The 21,646-nt window shown below is 51.0% G+C and overlaps 1 protein-coding gene across 2 annotated transcripts in view; it reads left to right on the plus strand.

The window, feature by feature from the left end:
• Positions 1-21,646, plus strand: part of NSMCE2 (NSE2 (MMS21) homolog, SMC5-SMC6 complex SUMO ligase) — a 268,435-nt gene that overhangs the window by 210,871 nt on the left and 35,918 nt on the right. The window contains exons 5-7 of one of the 2 annotated variants that reach the window (XM_079795879.1): positions 4,294-4,394; positions 4,807-4,913; positions 11,953-12,237. The exons of the other annotated variant lie outside the window; for it this stretch is intronic. Of the exons in view, the coding sequence (XP_079652005.1) occupies positions 4,294-4,394; positions 4,807-4,913; positions 11,953-12,070 (326 nt within the window). The 3' untranslated portion in view covers positions 12,071-12,237. Of the gene's footprint in view, positions 1-4,293; positions 4,395-4,806; positions 4,914-11,952; positions 12,238-21,646 lie in introns of those variants that run through there. 2 annotated transcript variants of the gene reach the window in all.

Below are 21,646 nucleotides of genomic sequence, written 5' to 3' on the forward strand. Positions count from 1 at the left end.
AGATATCGTCTCCAAATACATACAATCTGAGATGAGAATAGCTTACGACCAAGAGAAGAAGAAGGACGTTGACCAGAATGTTGACCTCAGGTGGCTAAGACTGAAGTGCTCACATTTAAGGGGGTAGCAGAGCTGCATCAGGAAATGTAGGTTGAAAGGCCCTTCTTTCTGACACAGTTCAGATATCAGCTCTTCAAAGAGGCCAACACTGTCCTTTCCTGGGAGAGTCTTTCCGTAGTATCTTGTGTATGCAGAGCCCTCACAAGACTGTATGCATTACATGACTAAGCCAGGCTCTCGGGAGAGGTGTGATAAGAAGAGGGAAGGTCAGTGGAGCAGAGAGGATCACAGTAATCTAGAACATGGGCTCTAACACAGCTTGCCCATCCGTCCTATGTGGCTGAGCTCCCTGAAGGCAAGGACTGTTTTTTTGCCAACACCAGGCATAGTGCCTTGGGTACATAGTAGTTGTAAAAATAATAATAATAGCAATAACAATTTTATCAGTATATAACATTGATTCTAATGAAATATATATGATAAATAACATTTATTGGACCCTTATCTTCTAGCCGTTGTTCTGATTGAATTGTAATAACTCAGTCTGTCCTTGACCATTTTTGTTGAAACTTGATTTCTGGAATGATGCCGTCCTATGAAGGCTGTATCATCTAGGAAATCTTTAGTCTGTAGGCCCTCGCTGTACATGATCTGCATCTTAATTCTGTAGAAGCCATTCACACACAGCAGAGTCCTGGGTGCCAGAGAGTATTGGAAGCAGGATTCAGTTCCCTCAGTGGCAACTTGGCCCAACCGAACAGCTAGCATTCAGGACAGGCTGGGCCACCAGTCTCAGGAAGAAACCATGATGCAAAGCTGGAAACCCGGCAGTACCATAGAGAGACCTCAAAGCCACACACACATACACACACACACACACACACACACACACACACACACCTGTAATTCTTTTCCCACTTGGAGTGTGAGATATGTCCAGGTTGACAGGTGGGCCCACCCGGACGCCCAGCTGTAGGTTACTGGGGAGGAGAAACAAGTCAGGAATTGGCGCAGACACATATGCAGATACTATAACTAGAGAGTTTCAAACTTGGAGTCCACGTTCTTTTGCACATTAGGGAGGCCCCCAAACCTTCCGTGTACAGCTCAGCCTCTCCAAATAGGCTGTCCTAGAATAGTGCCAGCCACAGAGTCTGGACAGCCCAGGAAGCATCTCAAGCAGGCAACAAATATTTGTAAAGTGTTTTCTTTATATGCTACTAACTCTAAGAGAAAGGTGCTTTTAGAAAAATGTCCAGGCTTCATTGAAGAAGCACATAGCAATCAACTTGTGTTCCTAGCTGGCATGAAACTGTCTAACTGGTGGCCAAACTCGGGATGCCTGAAGACAGACAAGTGACTAATACTAGGCTGTGTGTGGCCAGGACCAAATGTATTTTCTGACCACAAGACCATGTCTAGAGTCTCCTTTGTAATTACCACACGGCCTACTGTAATTGTAAACCTTATATTTACTTCCTGCCTTTGACATGTAATTCAGGGTCCAAGGCTGCACCCTGAGCTAGGGTGAAATCCTCTGTCATTTGCCTAAAACCTGTAAAATCATTGTTGTGTGAGGGTGTGTGTGTTTGTGGTTGCCACATCTGTCAAATATGTTAAGTATATCCTTATGAAAAATATGCCCACTCCTGCCTTGTTAGATAAAGCCCTTTACTAAATCAGATGTTTACTGAACACCTATTACTATATGCCAAGGATATTTTAGACTCTAGGAAACATCAGTGAACAAGACAACGAAGACCCCAGAGGGAGACCAAGGGAGGGGAGGGGAAAAGGGAAGGAGACAGACAAGAACATAACTCACAGCTCGGCCGGCATGGCTCAGTGGTTGAGCATGGACCTATGAACTATGAGGTCACGGTTTGATACCTGGTCAGGGCACTTGCCCGGGTTGCGGGCTCAACCCCCAGGGTGGGGCATGCAGGAGGCAGCTGATCAGTGATTCTCTGTTATTATTGATGTTTCTATCTCTCTCCCTCTCTGAAATCAATAAAAAGTTATTTAAAAATAAAAAGAACAAGTCACAGATGAGTGCTATGGGTAGTGTCACAAAGGGATGTCACGGGAGATGCCTAGGTGGCTTCTTTAGCTTGGGCGCCAGAGACGCCTCTCCAAGAGGTTACATTGCCTGGGCCTGGTGAGTGAGAGGGAGATGGTAGAGAGGTGGGCTGCGTGGCCACTGTGAAGAGTGTGCACGGAGTCTAGCCAGAAGGCTGCTGCACGGGTCCGGGCAGGAGGCCGCAGGAGTTCCTTCTAAGATGGAGTGGAAATCAAGAGAAGGGTCTAGATCTGGATTACGGAATGTAGCTCAGAAACAGTCCACAGAGCTCGCTGGTGTTTTGGATGAGAGGAATGAAGGAAAAGGAATAATCAAGAATAATTCCAAAGTTTTGGTTTGAGGAAGATGATGACTGAGATGAGAAAGGCTGAAGGCAGTCCTTTTTAGCTCCTCACATTAACAGTCATAACTGACTCACCGTGAACCGACATCTTGGGCTCCAATAAATGCCTTCACTGTCCTCCCCCCAGTGCACATCACGGGAATGTTCATAGCATTTTGGAATCCTTAACTGTTCACTTCACACTGCTTCAAGCATTCCCATGGTTTCTCCCCTGTAGTGCTCACTTTATGACGTGAAATGAATCACAGGAAAGCCACTGGCATCCCTCATGGGCCCTCTGTAAATGCCAGCTCCTGCCCAGGCCTCCCTCCTCGGCACCTCGCTGGGGGCCGGGGCCCAGGCTTGGATGGAAGGGTGCATCCGAGCTCTGCCCCAGCCCAGAAGTCGGCAGCCGGCACAGACCATCAACATGCCTGTAATATGTTTGTGGCAAACAACAGGACCCATTTTCTTGTTTTTATCTTTATAATCAGAAAAAAGTTTGAGATCTCCTTTATAACAAACTAACAACTTGGGGAGTGAAGGGTGGGGGTGGGGGTGGGGTCAGGTTTTAGTATTCAAATGAACCAAGCCAAGAAGATAGAGTCAGACATTGCTTGACTAAATCCCTGCCTGATTTGATCTATATTTTTCCCTCCGATTTCCTTGTCCTGGGCTTATCAAAAAGTTGTGTCTTTGTCAGCTAAACTCGTGTAAGTGACATTTGTTGCCAGATGTGACCTTTTGTTAGCACATTGTAGAATCCCGGCGTCAATATCACTTTCTATAAATACAGGTTTCGGGTGAGGGAATGTTCTATCTGGAGAGAAGTGTAGCTTCGGAGAACCTTTCTCCTTTTAGCCTCCTGGTCTGCGGGCTCTTACTCACCGCTGGCATTCCTCCTGGGCTCACGCTGTCAGACCTCCTCCTGCCGTGACCACTCATGTTGGCAGCCACCTACGGTGCCAGTTCCCCACTCGGCCTCCCCTCGTGGTTGGCAGTGCATTTGACTTGTGCTTTCTTGCTTCCTCTACGTTCTGAAATTTAAAAATAGAAAATAAAAAACAAACCCACAGTCGTTCACGCTGGCTGAGCTCTGTAACTCATCTAGCAGACTTTCCGGTGAAGTCCACAGTGTAACACATGCAGTGGGAAAGCAGCGCTGGTTCAGAACCAGCCCTGGGAGGCGTGGACAGGGGCCACTCTTACTCAGACGGTCACACACACACTCGGAGATGGGCAGTGGCCGCCCACAGGGGGCGGTTTGGAGAGCCACCCGAGAGAACGCTCCGCTCTGCTCCTGACTCTCCTCCTCTCCTGTCTGTCCCCTTTTCTGTCCCTCAATAACATCTAACAGAATAAAGGGGTTCTAAGACCAAAAAGTTAAAGAACCCCTGCGCCACCTGACAGTCATTGCCATTTAGTGAATGCGTCCTCGTGCCTGGAGCGGTGCAAAGCGCACTACATTCTCCATCTCTTCATTTTTGCGACAAAGCTGCCAAGGGGAGCTTTAAAAAAGGCCTGGCTAGCCAAGGCCTCGCAGCTGGATGTGAGAGAGACAACCAGGTCCTTAGGACACCGAAGCCACACTCCTGGTTACTGGACAGCACGCCTTCTCAGAGGAATCCTCTGTGACTTGGACAAAGTGATTTACTGCTCTGTCTCGGTCTCCTCTCAAAAATGGGCAGAAGGGTTAATATGCATCGAAGTGCCCCGCACAGGGGCTGACGCCACATAGACCCTGAGCGACTACTGACCCCCTTCCTTCCACTCCTTCCTGCCCTTGTCATGGTGGACCCGTAGGCTCAGCCACTTCCCCTTTTTCTTCTAGACGGTCTTCAAGCGGACAGAGAGGCTGATGGACCAGAGGGGGTTGACGAAGATATGATTGTGACCCAGAGTCAGACCAACTTCATCTGCCCCATCACGCAGGTACCGTGTCCGCCTTCCTCCCCTGAAACAAGAGCAGTTCTCTTCACAGAGGCCAGGGGTTCCTGTTGGCTTGCGGACTTGACTTCAAGTCCACGGTTAAGAAGGGAGGAAAGAGGAGTGATGGGGATCGAAGAGTATATACGTGGGAGGTCGGTGGGCTGGAAAGACTTTCCAATCAATCATACCATTTGGGGGTCCGTTACTGGCCCACAGGCCAAGTGACACTGTTACCACTGGTCTCCCTGCTGTTCCTTCTGCGGCCTCTGGCCTAATTAAGCCTTGACAATGACTGGGAGGTTAAACATAGAAAGCCCAACTAGGAAAAAACAGCGCCAAGTAATCAGTGACTTGGAGAAGTTACCGGAAGTTGGTCATTAGCATTCCTGGAAGCCTAATGTCTCCTTGATTGCAGCTGGAAATGAAGAAGCCCGTGAAAAATAAAGTGTGCGGCCACACCTACGAAGAGGAAGCCATCGTCCGAATGATCGAGTCCAAGCACCGCCGGAAGAAGAAGGCCTGGTGAGTTGGTCCCGGAAGGGAAGTGGAGCCTTCCCAGGGCGGGGCAGGCAGAGGCGCTGAGTTCGCGCCAGGGGAAAAGGTGCTTTACCGCCCCCCTAAAGTGAGCCGCCTCCCAGATGGCGTCAACGTGGGGGCTGGCTTTCTGGGAAAACAGTGCAGGAGGAAAAGGGTAGGGACGCCAACCACACGTTTCTAAAGTAGGAGAGAAAGGAGTTGGATTGGGTTGTCATCATTCGGTAACAGGAGTTTTTATGAATTTGTGCCATCGCCTGAAAAAAAATGAAAGAACTGTGATACTAAGAGAAAGGCGAAAAACCTTTCATATCTTTAATTACTTCAGTAACTTCCCCAAAGGTTTAAGTCAATGTGTGGATAAGTGGTCACTGAGCAATTATTATTACTTTTAAATTGGAGTGTTTGAAGGATCTTTCATATGGATATTTCTACCTCCTTCTCAAACGCACCCCACCCCCTTACCTCCCATGACCACAGAGGACACAGCGGGGCTCCTGGAATAACATAGAACCCTAAGCTGGCGAGGCTGACTTTTTGAGGTGTTACACTCTTATCACAGACTTGGAATTATCACCAGGAATGGAATGGCAGGTGTGACCAGCGCTCAGTGGACTGGTGATAACAGTCCTTTGATGTGGGCTTTGCTTCTCAGAGCCCAGAAACTTGCTGGTCCAGACCTGGAATTGGAATTCCCCACCGCCCCTCCGGGTGTGGGCTTAGAGAGAGGGCGTTGGAGACTGCCGCTATCTCGATGGTCATTCAGTCAAGTGATCGACCCTATTTATTCTAGGAGGTCGGCCAGTTGGTTGCAAAATGGAGACAGTTGAGTGCATTCTTACCTGCTTTGAGTTTTCACCTTACAGTTGTGATGTTGTATTTCCCTAGTGAAACCTCCCATTTCACCCTGTGAATATCCTTTTCTTTGTTTCTGAACTTCTCAGCCTTTCTTTTCTTTTTTTTTTTTAATATATTTTATTGATTTTTTATAGAGAGGAAGAGAGAGGGATAGAGAGTTAGAAACATTGATCAGCTGCCTCCTGCACACCTCCTACTGGGGATGTGCCTGCAACCAAGGTACATGCCCTTGACTGGAATCGAACCCGGGCTGACGCTCTATCCACTGAGCCAAACCAGTTAGGGCGGCCTTTCTTTTCTATGAGCTCTTCTCTCTTCATTCTCTGCAAAGCAAAATGTCCATTTTTTAACATAATTGCTAAGAAGAAGTGTTCCCAGACTTCTGTTTCCCGGCTCTTCTTTCTTAGTTTGGAATATTCTCCAGGAGTCAGATTTGCAAAGGGCAGCCACCGGTACAAAGCACATTCTCACGGTCCCACGGAGGGGTGGGAGGTGGGGAGGAGAGGGCGGGGCATGTCCAGAACCGGCTTCACATTTAAGTGGATCTTCTCAATTGCACACTTTGGCTTTCTAATGCCCTTGGCCTTTTTCGAATTGTGCACATTTGGAAGCGTTTGTGTGATACTTGCCATTTAGGGGAAAAAAATTTTCTCATACTTCTATAACTTGGGTTCAGATTCTGCAAACTCTTCCGATTCTCATAGCTTAATAATAACAATTAAGTCCAAGTGGAAGAAGCCTGGGAGATTGACAGAGAGGATAACGTCTTTCCTGGGCCTTGAAAAATGAGACAGATTTCGGAACGGTTAAGAAGAACCGTTTTGGGCGAGAGGCTCGCCCCACTCAGAGCCGGATCACTCGGTGGATAGTAGGGACTGTTTCAGGGCATGTGTGCTGGAGGGAGAATAGAAGGATGATGGACAAGAGCAATAGAGGAGTGGTGTAAAGGCTCAGTATACCGGGTGTTAAATGTCATGATTTTGTTAGTTTTCTCATCTATAAATTGATGCTAATAGTTGTAATTGCCTGATTGGTATGTCTTAAATTTGAATAAGATATATATAAAGTGTTTAAAGTATCTGGCACATGGTAAGACTCAGCACACGTCGTCCCATCATCATCATTGTCGTCGTCATTTTTTGCCACCATTATTCTATAGGCATGAGAGAACATTATTTGCAGAGAGTAACGTAGGCCACCCTGAAGTTTAAGAAGTTACTCAAACAGCACTTCACAGGATGGATTAAAAAGGCATGAGGAGCCTGGCTGGAGTGGCTCATTGGTTGACCACTGACCTATGAACCGGGAAGTCACAGTTTGATTTTCGGTCAGGGCACATGCCTGGGTTGCGGGCTCGATCCCCAGTGTGGGGCATGCAGGAAGCAGCCATTTGGAAGTATCATGGAGGCTCGACATGTGGATTTTTTGAACTTGGGAGAAAGCTCTGAGCTGGAGACGTTGATTGGGAGGTTGTCAGCACAGAAGAGTCAACCCCACTTACCGGCCAGCCCAGACGCAGCTCTGCACTGGACGTGACCACCACCAGAGAGCCAGCAGGGGCAGGACCTGGGCGAGGCTCTGCTCTGCGCCCGGCTGCTCTCAGCACCTGCCCAGGGCCTGTGGTGGACCCTCGGCGATGAAAGGGCGGTCAGAGGGGGAGGACCCGGTGGAGCCGTCTAAGACATCATCAGGAACATGAGGGGAGAAAAGAGCATGGGGGAGTGGGCGGGGCCTGAGACAAGGGGCACTTGGCAGGAGATGGAATTCAGGGCCTCTGCACAGTCCACCTCAGAGGTTCCTGATGAAGCATGAGGTCATGTCACCTCCCCTGAGGCACGCCGGCATGATGAGCAGCTCTGGGTTCCCTTGGTTTAAAATGTCTGTGACACATGCAGTGTGAGAAGTCTCCGTTCTTCCTCCTAGATGTTCTGATTGTGTTTGCGAGGCTGGACTTCCAGGTACACTGCGTTACTGGGCGCTGACTAAACGTTACTGTCCCCGCCTCGGTCTCTGGCAGGGCCTCTCCATTGGTTTGAGTCAGAATCAGACTGGTGAGACGTTGGCCCTAACTAAATACAGTTGTTAGAATGATTTCCTGGAATATCTCTCATAATAGGCTATTTATCTGACTAATAAAGCTGTCTTATGATTTTATTAATTCAATGTTGAAAGTATTACAGATGTCCCCCTTTTTTCCCTATTGACCCCCTCCACCTCATCCCCACCCCCGCAACGATTTTTATATTAATGACATTTCCAGTTTTCCACCATCATTTCTTTCCTTGTTTAAGAACCTGCACTATAGTTAGCAAAGCCGCATCTGAGAGCATGTAGAGTAAACTTAAGTTGACCAGAACTGTGGTGTTGATCAGCAGAACTCCAGCACTGCGCGTGTGGTCCTGTGGTAACCTCCCAGAGCCTCCGTTTCTCCATGTGTAAGGTGGAAATAACAGCTCCCAGAATTCGGGGTTAGAGAAATGGTGGGGAGTTGCAGCCTAGCTCTGGACCACAGCCTTCTGGGCCGTGGAGCAGCGAGCCAGCCAGGAGGAAGCTCTTGTTGGACAACAGAGCCCTAAGCAAGTAGCAGTCTGGTACTGAGGGGGAGCCGGGCGGTGTTACCTCACATTGTTTCAGACTCAGGGGATGTGGGATGCAGTTACTCTCTGTGTTTAGGTCTGACAGGAATCCATCCCACTCAGGTTTCCAGAGGGGGCTATAGACCTTCTTTCTAGAACTTTCTAGAGCTGGGTTGGACCTTGGAATTCTTGGGACCCAGATCCAGAAGCTCCGAAGACTCAGAATCTTGTCCTTTTGAGCTGATGCTGAGGCCAAGGTTCCCCACAGCCTCCTGGGACCCTTTGTTCAGCAGACACTCACGCTGGCTCGCTGCTGCAGGAGTGCTGTGCCCTGGCCGTGACCTGAGTCGGGACCCAGCCTCTCCTTCCAGGCCTGCGGGTCTGACTCCTGCACAGCAGTGACGCCAGAGCTGGAGAGCTTAAGACTGGGCACTGCCACACCCGACTTGCTCACCAGGATGTTGTGGGGATTAAAGCGCCATTGCTTATGTAGAGTTGTTTCCCTGGAGGAGTGCCCAGATTCAGGATCATGTCATTGTGGCCTTGTCCTAACCTTTGTGTCTTAAAGCTTGTGTTTGTTTACTTGAGATGGGGTGAGAAGCCAGGTTCTCCCCCAGCTCCTGCAGGGACCCCTCCTCCAGGAAGCCTTCCTGAACCCTCGTTCTTGCTGGACAAAAGGCGCCTCCCCCAGGCTCCCGTGGCATCATGTCCATGTGGCCCCAGCATTGTGGGTGGGCTGGCTCTTCCCCACATGATTCTCAGGTGCAGAGCCGTGGGCTAGAGCAGGAACCACACATTGTAGCACCTGAGTGAGTTCCTTGACCCTTGTCAATGTCATCTACTTCTTTCTCACAAAACCCTATGCTCTAACTTCATCTTTCTAGAGGAAGAAACTGAGGCACAGGAATTGAGTCACTGGCCCAGAGTGTCACAGCCAGGAGGCGAGCGCCGGGTCTCTTTCACTCCTGAGCCTGTGTTTGTGTCACCGGCCATCGGGCTCCCCTTGAGAGGGCTTTCGGTCGATGCTTCTGTCCCCGGAGTCAATCCCTTCGATGATCTGAGGCCTCTTAGTCTGACACAGGCCCCTCTGGCTCTGTCCCCTCCGGGCGAGTGTGCCTGCCGCTCTGCAGCTTAGCGGTGTGGCTAATCCGGCAGACATTCTCCCAATGCTCTCATCGCTGACTGAAACCGCTGATGTCATCAGGAAGTCCTCCACCTCACTCTCCACTTCCCTGTCCACCGCTTGTTCACCGTCTGGCCGGCGGTATGGGAGCCTTTGTTCTGCGGAGGGGCGAGACCAAGGCTGGCGGCAGGGAGGATGCTCGTGGTGGGAAAACACTGAGTGAGGGTCGGTCCTCCCACAGTCCTCCCAGCCCCCTGCTTCGGCTCGCATTTCCATGTCCCAGAAGTTGAGTGATGAAAAGTGCCTTTTCTGAAGTCAGGAAAGTGTCCATGTCCTTTCCACAGGGCAGCTATTTACTTACTCCTTAGAGAAGACATTCACGTGGCAGCGTCAGGGCGTTTGGATCGAGTGTAAGGCATGTCCAGGCACCCGATCCCTACCCTCACCCAAAGCCCAGTCACAGAATGAGGCGTACCTGGGCCAGGCTCCTGATCCTCCTTCCCATGGGCACCTTTCTGGACTCCACGTTTAACACATGGATCCAGGCACCTTCACCTGTCCGTCCAGGGAACCTTTATCATTTTTAAAACCTACTGCTCACAGCGCAGAGTTCATCACAGTGACTGATGTCTCTGCTCTAAAGTCGCCTTGGCCCAGAGACCAAGAGGGTGTCTTGCGGGGTGAACTGTGGGCTTCCCGCTGCTGGACAAATCAGAGCTCATGGTCAGCCGTCTCCCCCTCTGGGTTACGTCTTTTGTCTTGTATTTGTTATGTTTATCTCCTTTTGTACTTGTTATCTTTGATCTCACTCCACCTGTGCTGTTTGGAGAGCTGTCTCGGGTCACTAGGCGGGGCTGTGTGTGGGCAGGAACCTATATTTGTAATTCACACTTGGACGCCCAAGCCCTAGCCCAGGACCAGCCACACAGAAGAGCCATTGCATGCATGAAATGTGCATGTGTGTCGATGTATTAAGATGTACAGAGACCATCAGCTTTAAAATGTGCTAGAAGAACGGTGACCACAGAGCACACGAGAGTCATGGGAGGTCATGGAGGGAGCCCGTCCGAGCCGGGCGCTGCCTGCAGCCCGGGAAGGGGGGCTCTCCCCCCCCTGCACTCCCTGCAGCAGAGGCGCAGCAGGGTCACGGGAGTGGGCGGCGCAGACAGGATTCGGACTCGCAGTCTGGCTCCTGTTGAGAAGAAATCAGGTGACTTCATCCAGCCACTGCCTTCAGAGGAGACCATCCACAGAGCGTGAGCTCCCCAACCCCCACGAGGATGAGTCATGCACTGATGCCCGCGGCCACAGCTGAAGTCCCCTTCGGCCCACTCAGTCTCTCTCCACGGGAAGGCATTTCAGAGGGAACACACACCTCCTGGGACGCCTGAGTCCCCCCAGCCGGGTTTGCAGTTGTTCCCCTCGGAGATGAGGCACCACCCATCAATTGCCCATCGGCTCGGCCAAACTCGGAATGAAGCCAGTCCTAGGGGTTCTACTGGCAGCTCGGTCCTGGGGCTCCTCTCTGCTCCCCCTCATCCACGCCGCCCTCCCTCCTGGACCGCTGTGGGTCCCCAGTGTCTCTGCATCCACTCAGCCTGTGTCCTCCACTCAGCAGCCAGAGCTGTGTTTTCTATTGTCTCCCAAATCACAGCCCTCCTTGTTCAAACCCTCCACTGCTTCTCTTCATATTTAAAAACAAAAACCACCGAAACTGGTTTGGCTCAGTGGATAGAGCGTCGGCCTGCGGACTGAAAGGTCCCAGGTTCGATTCCGGTCAAGGGCATGTACCTTGGTTGCGGCACATCCTCAGTAGGGAGTGTGCAAGAAGCAGCTGATCGATGTTTCTCTCTCATCGATGTTTCTAACTCTCTCTTCCTCTCTGTAAAAAAATCAATAAAATATATTTTTTTAAAAAATAAAAATTAAAAAAATATAAAAACAAAAACCACCCAGCTCAGCCTCCGCCCTCCTCTCCAAGCGCCCTCCCTCCTGCTGAGCTTGCTCTTCCTCCAGGCCACAAGCTGCCGCCTCCTGGGCCCCTACACCTGCTGCTGCTCCAGCCCGGGCCACACGGGCACCTGTTCTGGACGAGACCTGAGAGGCTTGGCTGACCCCGCGGGACAGCCTCGGCCCACCCTCTCCCTGCCTTGACCGCTTCCTTGCCTTCACAGCACTTAACAAACTGAACTTCAGTCTGCCTCTAGGTGGTGACTTAGTGACCACCTGTGTCCCCCATTGGAAAGCAAGAGCCGGGAGTGGGCACTGGATGGGTGTCGCCTGTGCCCCCAGCACAGGACGGGGCCTGGCACAGGTGGGCATCTGTTCATACTCTAATGCGTGCCCATCACACATGATTTTTAAAACGTGCTTCTTTGGGGTAAAATGCCCTCATTTAAGTACGTGTGTGGGAGAGAAGTTCATGCAGAAGGCGTTCAGGGGCCTGACCTCATTTTCTAATCTCTCCCAGTTGCCCGCAAATTGGCTGTGGCCACGCGGATGTGAGGACATGTGATCTGATCCAGGACGAAGCACTGAGAAGGGCGATTGAGAGCCACAACAAGAAAAGACACCGTCACTCCGAGTAGGAAAAGCCACCTGCCGCAGCCAAGCCCGCAGCCTACCTCCTGCCCCAGCCATCTGTAGAGAGCGCGCTGGTCACAGCGCTTCGACTGGCTGCATCGCACACTTTGTTTGGGGTAAAACTTGAAGGTTTTAAATGCAATCATTTTTCTATGTTACAATAAAAAGTCAAGGGAACTATATTGTTTATTTTTAAGTACTTTATAATTTAAATAAAACTTTGATAATCTACAGCTGGTCCTGTCTGTGCACCGCCCGAGGGGTAAGCTGTTGTGATGGTGCAGGCTGGGAGCGCCAGGTCCTTCTATCTCAGACTGTCTTTATTGTCCTTTGAACTCAGTGATGCCTTTAAGGGACATTGGAAATGGAAACACTTCGAAACACCCCCGTCGTCAGCATTTCCCATCAGGACAGTAAGAAAAGCGTGAGGTGACGGAGCAAAGCACGATGCTTCGTAATGGGCTCATCAGTGCCGTGGTGACTGTTGCCGCCACAGTGTCACCCATGGGAAGCCACCACATCCTGTCTGTCTTCTGCTGTGGCTCCAACCCCCGGGGCCTTGGGGTCTTCGGCCATGAGCTAATGGCGTTGAACCAGTTATTTATTCTCTGGTGCCCCTTTAGCCCAAAAGTCAGTGGACTTATGACAGCAGGGTCTTGAAATTGAGTATCATTGATTATATTCTCATTGTGTGAAGAGTGCTACTCTATTAATAGTCTCCATATCAACCTTTTACCAACCAGAATAGTCAGTGAAGTCAAACACATATCCTGACTACACTAGGAAACCAAGAATAGCACATAATGGCTAACATTTATTGAGCGCTTACTGTGTTCCAGGCTCTGTTCCAAGTCACATATACAGTAACTCCCATAATCGCCTGATGAAGGCGCTATGGTTATTATTCCCATTTTCCAGATAAGTAAAATGAGCCACAGAGAAGTGAAGTAACCCATGGGAATTCCCAGAGCTAGTAAGTGGCTGAGCTGGGATGGGGAGTTAGGTTGTCAGGTCTCAGAGTCTGCATGCTTAGCCCCACGTTCTTCTCCCGATTAATTCCTGTAGAATCTTAAAATACACTCCAAGTCCACATTGAAAAACTGAGCGTCTTTTAAATAAACAAGCATGTACCTCTCTGTGTGTGTGTGTGTGTGTGTGTGTGTGTGTGTGTAAAAAATTTTTCATTAAAATGCAGGGAATAATTGGGTTGGACCTCAAAGAGGCAGTGATGGCTCTGAAATGACATGCATTTCCGTAGAAAAGCCTCGTCTAAAAATGGCAGAAAGAATGTTGAAAACGTTTTCATGGAATTCAGAAAGCATTGTGGCATTCAGTTGCTACAAACTGAGTGACTTTGAATTTCTTAAGATGCTTTATCTGAATGCGACTTCCTGAGGAAACTATTATGTTTAAGCCAGAACAAACATGCAGACCATGGAATGTGGTTCTTTGTGAAATACTTTATTTCCTAAACAGATCAAGGCCGGCATGAAATGCTCGCCCGAGGTTCCAGCTGCGTTTTCCCCAACTCTGTCCGAAGAGGAGGCAAGATGTTAGTGTGGATGCCAGTCTCCGTCAGAAAAATGCGAAACGACAGCATCCCGCTGGGGGAAGGGGTAGTGCTTGCATCCTGCGGGCTGCTTCCTTTCCGGGATTCAGAAGCCATGCTTCACACATTTTTCTAGCCAATTGAAGAATTGGAAGTTTTAGACAAATTTTTTTTTGCATCTTTGAAGATGCAAACATTAGGTTGTCATTGTCATGCTGGCATATGTGTTCAATTTCTATTTCAGGAGTTTTCCCAGGAAGTGAAACCTTTTCTTCACATGAAATCATCTTTACCTTATTACTGAGACACTCAATCATATAAGACAACTGAAGGGGGAGTCTTTCTAGTCAAGACGAGGTAGGACTCCAGCCCCTTCCTCCCGGGGCAGCCCCGGAGCCTCGCCTGAGATTACCCAAGGCCCCGTGAGTGACATTTGAAAACCACACTACACATTGGAGCTAAACCAGCTGTTCAGATATGACTGATTTAAGACTTGGACAATTGTGTGAACATGGCATTTTTTTATGTGTTAGTTCCTTTAAGAAACTTCCAGTTGGGTAAGTTTAAAACATTACCACAAACTCCGAAAGATGAGATAATTTATTTCTGGCCTGATACAGAACTTTGACCACGGGGTGTCCAGCTTGAATCAGCTCTGTTCGGTGAGGGCTGCATCGGGGTGTTATGGGGGGAGAGAGAAATTACAGGACTAAGGGAACCAAGGCTGCCCTGAACTCATCGCTGGCTACACACCAGACTCAGGTCCAGGTGCCTAAATGTGTCACCTAAGTGAGTCCTTTCTAATACCCTAGAAGGTAGGGTTGTTAGCCCATTTTACAGATGCAGAAACGAAGGCTCAGAGTCATCCTAGTCACTTGCCTGAGGTCCCTTGCTGATGTGTGGTGGAGCCCATAGTGGGTCAGAACAGTGAGTGCAGAGCAAGCGATCTGACCCACCAGGCCCTTTGCCCAGGCAAAGGGAGCAGGAATTCTCATGCATTGCTTATGCAAATACAAATCCATGCAGCCACTTGGAAAAGGTTAGCTTTAAAAAAAAAATTAAACAATTTACCACACAACCCAGCAATTCCACTCCTTGGTATCTACCCAACAGAAGTGAAAACCAATGTTCATACAAAGACTTGTGTATGAATGTTCTTTTTAAAATATATTTGTATTAATTTCAGAAAGGAAGGGAGGGGGAGAGAGAGATAGAAACATCAATGATTAGAGAGAATCATTGATTGGCTGCCTCCTGCACACACACACACACACACACCCCGCACTGGGAATTGAGCCTGCAACCAAGGCATGTGCCCTGACCGGGAATTGAACCATGATCTCCTGGTTCATAGGTCAACACTCAACCACTGAGTCCTGCCGGCCAGGCTGAGTGTTATTAAGTAGCATGATTTATAATAGCAAAAAAGTGGAGGCAATCCTTGTGTCCAACTGGTGAATGGATAAGCGAAAGGGGTGGATCCTATTAGGGAATACTACTCGGCAATGAAAAGGAACGAGGTAGTTACGAATACATGCTATGATGAGGTTGAACATTGTGTACTTATATGAAACGTCCAGAAAAAACGAATTTGTGGGGACAGCGAGTAGATTAGTGGTGGCCTAGGGCTGGAGGCGAGAATGGGGAGTAACTTGCACAAGGGGTCAGTTTGGGGTGAAGGAAATGTTCTAAAACTGGATTTTGTGATGGTTACACAACTCCGGATTTACTAACAGTCATTGAATCAACACTTGAAACAGGTGAATTTGATGGCCTATGAGCGATACAAACAACTAAGCTGAGAGGGAGGGAGAGCTTAATCATTTAAAGAGCGAGCAGCTCTAAGAGCTCCCGGTGCCCCAACTTCACCTGGTAACCGAATCTCATCCGTCTTCTAAGAAGAGTCTTCGAGTCTTAATCACACAGATTAGACGGAAAGAAGAATTCTAATCAAGCCTCAAGAAATCCAGGATTAAAAGATGCAATTACTATAAAAAAAAAAAGTTAAGGGTTAATGAAAGGATAAGATTAGTGGCTGATAACAATAAGGAACTTAATTTGCTCCATTTCTATTGCTTTATCTCCCAATTGTATATTTCATTTCTATACGGTGATTACTAACAGTAATCAATGGTTCTTATTAGCTACTGATTTTTTTTAAAGTATAATGGAGTGAAAACCACAGCCAGTTCTTTTCTCTGTTGGTCCTGCCACAAAGGATGAAATTCAGCCCCTACAGATGACCTGGCAGTCATTCAGTGGGTGGTAGAATGACCCAAACTTAAAACAAGGTCATAAACATGAATGGCCACAGAAAGAAAGATTGAGTGGAAATATTTTTTTATGAACAAATACAAAATTGGTTTGCAAACAAAAACAAAAGGAAGAAGCAAGCTATAATTATGAAAGGCAGCAACCCAAGGACCGTCCTTGGCCATAAACAGAATACAAGCCAGAAGTGCAATGCTGTGGAGAAGCCGGACGCCACTGGGCACGGACGGGAAGGGTTGTCACTCGGAATCAGGGAGCAAAGCCACCGGGCTCTGCGTGGGGTCCAGGGCTGAGCTGCCAGGCTGGTTACCGCCACCTCAGCTCCGACTGCCCCGAGAGCAGAAGCCAGGCCGAGGATGATGACACACCGACGCGATGTTGAAAGGAGTCGGGATGGTTTTGCCCACGGAGAAAAACACTGAGGTTTCTCTTTTATACAAAACGTGGGACTATGTGAGGAGTATGCTGCAGGGCACTTGGCAAGGGCCAGGACAGGGCCGCCCAAAGGCCCCCTGACACTCAGAAGGGAAGTTGCTGTTCGCTCTTAGCACAAGACCTCTTGTCCAGGGCACCGTGGACTCCCCAGGGGACTGTGGGTAAAATTCGGGTTTATGAATGAGTATGGGGGGAAAATGACATCGCTGCTTTTACTAACCTCTAACTGCACCTCAGCATTTCCTATAATTATGAACACAGGCAAGGAAGCCCAGTAGAATTAGCAGTCCCTGTTGACTTCCTCGCTGAGAAAAGATGATATTTTCATATGCATTCCTGTTGCTGTAAAGATAATTTTGCATCCACCTCTTCTTTTAAACCACAGTACTTAGGCCCAGCTGGTGTTGCTCAGTGGTTGAGTGTCAATCTATGAACCAGGAGGTCACGGTTCGATTCCTGGTCAGGGCACATGCCTGGGTTTTGGGCTCGATCCCCAGTAGGGAGGCATGCAGGAGACAGCCGGTCAATGATTCTTTCTCATCATTGATGTTTCTATCTCTCTCTGCCTCTCCCTTCCTCTCTGAAATCAATAAAAATATGTAAAAAATAAAATAAACTACAGTACTTAGTTCCCCTCTGGTAATGATGAACTAATAGAAACTGGATGTACCGTCTCACCTGTAGCAGCTGTATGAAATGGTGCATTGGGCCACAGCCCTTCCCTGCTGCCTGGAGTGCCCAGGCCACCGCAGCCAGAGTTTGGAAAGCAGAGAGCTGCTCAGACAGCTCTGGAGATGCGCAGAGGGTCCCCCAGGGTTTTCTGCTGAGTCTTGGTCAGCTGAGGAAACTACCTGAGGCCAGGAAAGAACCTCCAGGAGGACCGAGGGAACAAAAACCAGAGCTCACCCAGGCCCCAAACGTTCCTTCCCCTTGGGCCAGAGGGCATGAAGTTAGCGAAGGATGCGCTCACCCTGTCCACAGCGCTTAGAAGAGAGCCCCGGAGCAAGGCTGGCAAACCTTTGTGTGAAGATTAAACAAGAACGAGGCATCAGTGCACACAGATGGAGTTCCCCCAGACCAACAATAGTTACCACCTGTCAGTGTTCATCCGACACCTTTCCCATACACCACCCCATTAATCCTCCCAGCAGCCCTGGGTGCAGGTGAGGGCGCAGGCCCAGTCCCCGTCCCCCCAGCATGTCCCCGTGACAGCTGGGCATGGAGGACAGGACTTCTTGGTGAAGGCGGATGAAGTCCTGAGCCAGACCACAGTGTGAGCTCCTTGAGGAAAGCCCAGCCTCGGTGGTTCTGGTCTCCTCAGAGGGCGTCCCAGGTTCCTCTAACCCTTGGGTCAGGTTCCCTTTCGTGAGGGTGAACGCACGCCCTGCACCTGAGAGGCGGCGGGGTGGGGGTCGGAGGCGCGCTGGCCCTGCCTTAGCCGCACAGCCTGTCATCCCTGACGTCCTTCACACGCTCTCTCCCTTGGAGGCTGCCGCTCACTGTTACACTTCCCAAGGTTCCCCAGTTCTTGCTCCCGGCATCTGATTTCCAATATCCGAGAGACGTTTCCACCCCTCACCAAATGAAAGATCCTACCTCACTGGAATGGCTCTCCCACTAGAGTAGGAGTAATAATGAATAAAGAATTCCAGGTTGGTCTGAATACAACACAGCAGACGTGTGGAGCCTCCGGGGTCAGGAGGTCAAGTTTCAGACCCCTGGGCTGGGGGCACCTTGTTCCCTGCCGTCCTGCGGCACTGGGCACCTTCCACCTGTGACTTACAGGGGGTGTCTCGTCTCCCGCCCTCCCTTCGCTGCGCCCCGTGGGTGAAAGCACATCTGACTCGTACATTCCCTGCGTTCGAGGTTTCTCAGCGTGAGGTCCAGGAGCACCTTTATCAGAGACCTGAAGGCCCTGTTGAAGTGCAGACGCCAGGCCCGCTCCGGACGCACCGCCTCAGAATCCTGGGAGGCAGGCCCGGAGTCTGCATTTACCAAGTTCACCAGCTGACTGTGACTCACACTCCACATGAGGACTCGGCACCTGGCACACAGGGAAAGCCCCGATGAATTAACATGGGGTTACGAAAGCCAAACAGAACAACAGAAACCCTAGAGATAGTTTCAAAACACCACATTCTTATGTCAAAAGCTCAAAAGCCCGGCCAGCGTGGCTCAGTGGTTGAGCACTGACCTATGAACCAGGAGGTGACGGTTCGATTCCTGATCAGGGCACATGCCCGGATTGTGGGCTCGATCCCCAGTGTGGGGCATGCAGGAGGCAGCCGATCAATGATTCTCTCTTATCATTGGTGTTTCTATCTCTCCCTTCCTTCCTCTCTGAAATCAATTAAAAAAAAAAAAAAAAAAGCTCAAAAGCCCTGGCTGGTGTGGCTCAGTGGATGAGCATGAACCTATGAACCAGGAGGTCACAGGTTCCATTCCTGGTCAGGGCACATGCCCGGGGTCATGCAGGAGGCAGCGGATTGATGTTTCTCTGACTCACCCACGCATGCCCACCCCCTGGGGTTGGGGTTTCGGCAGGAATGGCACAAAGGACAGGCCGGGGGTTGGTGTGGGGGTGGCGTGTGTGCTGCCTCTGGCCTTGAGTTTCACTTGGGAAGTATGAGCTGGGGAGCACGGCTTTCTGGGCCTCTGGGGCTGCCCATGCTGGTCCACACCCACAGAGGGCCAGGCGTTCCCATCTCTCCCGAGTCCGTGACCGTGAGCTCACCAGCATGTCCCATCTGCTTCCCTGAGGCAGGTGACACCCCAGCCAGCTCCTGGGCCCCTGGAGCGCTTGTGTTCTGCAGATCGATGTTTCCTGTGGGCTGTGTCTGCCTCTGAGGCGATGCCTGCATCTAACCATGTGTCGCAGGTGACCGTTCAATGCCAGCAAGAGAAGACCAGCTTCCCACCGCGCTGAGCGAAGGCGAGGTGCCAGCTGGCTGATCGTCGGTGGTTCACCCAAGTGGGCACTGAACCGCGGGCCTGGAAAGGGCTGCGCGGAGGGCACATAGCAAGTCACAGCTGAGAACCCGGGCTGGGCGGCCCGGCCAGCCTGTGGGATTGCAACACGGTTTTAGCTAACCTCAGCTCTGCAGAGCCAGCCGGGCACTCGGGGATAGGGTTTAGGGAACTCGAGCGGCCTTCAGCGTTTTCCCCTGAACAGCTGGGTATGGCAGAAGACCCAAGTTCCAATTTCACTCCCCTTCTGACTAGCTCTGTGACCTGCGGTGACTCCCTTCACTCGTCTGTGCCGTGGGGGCCTCACCGGTGACAAGGAGCTGTCCCCCCCACTCCCCGCCTCGGCCTGCCCGCTGAGCATGGAGGGGCAGGTGCCGGGCTGGACGCTTGGTGAGCCCCACACGCCCCAGGCCTCTCCTGCCTCCGCGGCAGCTGTGTGCGATGGACTAGGCTCGTGGTCCACGAACCAGAAATACTGCCAGGAACCAGCGGAACTCGTGGTGCGCTACCTGGCGCGTGGGCAGGGGAGGGGAAGGACCAGATTTGAGGTTGGGATAGTTAGCTAACTTTCCTCAAATACGTATTCACGTTTCTGTGCTACATTCAGTCCCTTTTGGAGATCATTATAAGAGTTGAATTGTGCCATCAGATGAATGAGGCAGACACAGTCCTTCCAGGGGTGAGTGGGGTGAGGAAGCCCTGAGGTCAGGAAAGACGTGGCGCACCTGGGAGACTGGAAAAGGAGACATATGTAACACTTCAAACAATAAAAAATAACAATAAAATAATTTTTTAAAAATGGAGAGAAAAATGAAGGAGGCACCAATTCGGAGAGGCGTTCTCCCAGGGTCCAGCGAGGCTGGGGCGCGCCGGGCCGGAGTGCAGGAGAGGGGAGGCCCGGCGGGGAGAACCCAGGCCCACACTGGGGACCCGCCACACGGAGGGACGCGTTCCATGCCAGGCCGACATGCATTTACTGCCCGAGCATGAACTGTCCGGCAAATGCTGCAAATGTTAGCACTTGGTTCATTTAAGAGGCAACAAGGAAAGAAAACTCGAAGGTTTTAAGAGCGGGCGGGGGAGCCAAAACCATAGCAAAAACACCCAGGGAGAGTCAGACCACAGAAAACGTAGAACGAAGCTGTGCTGAGGGATTTAATAAAATTTCCACCTTTTCAAAGTGCACTGGGTGGGGCCGGGAAGTGAGAGGTGGACTCATTCGTATCATCCTTGTCTCCCCGAAGGGAACCAGCCCAGAGCACCCCGAGGGGCTGTGGTGATGGGAGAAGGGGTGGGGCTCCAACCTCAGCGCCCAGTGGGTGTGGCCCTGACCTCTGAGCCTGGGCCCCCATCCTAGGGATGAAAGGACACCCCTGAGCAGTGGGGGGGGGGGGGGGGGGGAGGGTGAAATAAGACAAGGCCTGGGTCAGGGTGCGGCTCCCCGTCCCCGTCCGCGCTGTTTATTCCCAGCAGGAGCATGAAACCTGCAGGTGGCAGTGGCTGGGAGTGTGGGCCCCTGGGGAGCAAGGACGCTTTCTCTTCACGTCCCACAAGCAGCCTCCGGGGTGAAGTTTGGAACTGAGGGAGGGAGGCAGGAGGCAGCTGGCTCCCCGGCAGCCTGGACCCGCCCCACAGGCTGGGAAACGGGCACCCGTGGCAGGAGTGCCACTCAGCAGCTTTACCGACAAGCTCGAGTCCCATGTCGGTGAGTCGGAGGTTTATGCCAATACCTTAGCGAACGCCATCACTTTGCAGGAGAAATGTCTGCCCTTCTTAGCGGTTGTCCATCCGTTCTTGCAGATGCTAATGCAGTTTTCCGGAGGGCACCCAACAACAGCAGACCCGGACTCTGTGGGTTTAAACCCCAGCCCTGCCATCGGCTAGATGTGCATTTGGAGCAAGTGTCTTTACGTCCCTCGGTCTCAGTTTGCTCGTCTGTAAAATGGGGGTGGAGACAAGGAGCATATGTGAAGCAGGAAGGCAGAGCCTGGCCCATTCCAAGTGCTCAGTAGAAGGAGTTGAGGTTAGCGGTTTCATCCATCCATCTTCAGTGAGTAGCTACCTTGTGCCCAGCATGGAGGCTGTGGGGATGCAGCAGTGGACAAAGGGAGTGAGCGGAGAGGGACAGTGTGCGGGCAGAGGAGCAAAGGGTGGGTGGTGGCCAGGGCCACCTCTAGGGGAGGAGCACAGCCTCCAGGAGGGGAGCACAGCCGGAAGGGGAGGGGCACAGCCGGAAGGGGAGGGGCACAGCCGGAAGGGGAGGGGCACTGCCGGAAGGGGAGGGGCACAGCCGGAAGGGGAGGGGCACAGCCGGAAGGGGAGGAGCACGGCCTCCAGGAGGGGAGCACAGCCGGAAGGG

The sequence above is a fragment of the Cnephaeus nilssonii genome (assembly GCF_951640355.1).
Source record: "Cnephaeus nilssonii genome assembly, chromosome: 18".
In the NCBI taxonomy this organism is placed as follows: Eukaryota; Metazoa; Chordata; class Mammalia; order Chiroptera; family Vespertilionidae; genus Cnephaeus; species Cnephaeus nilssonii.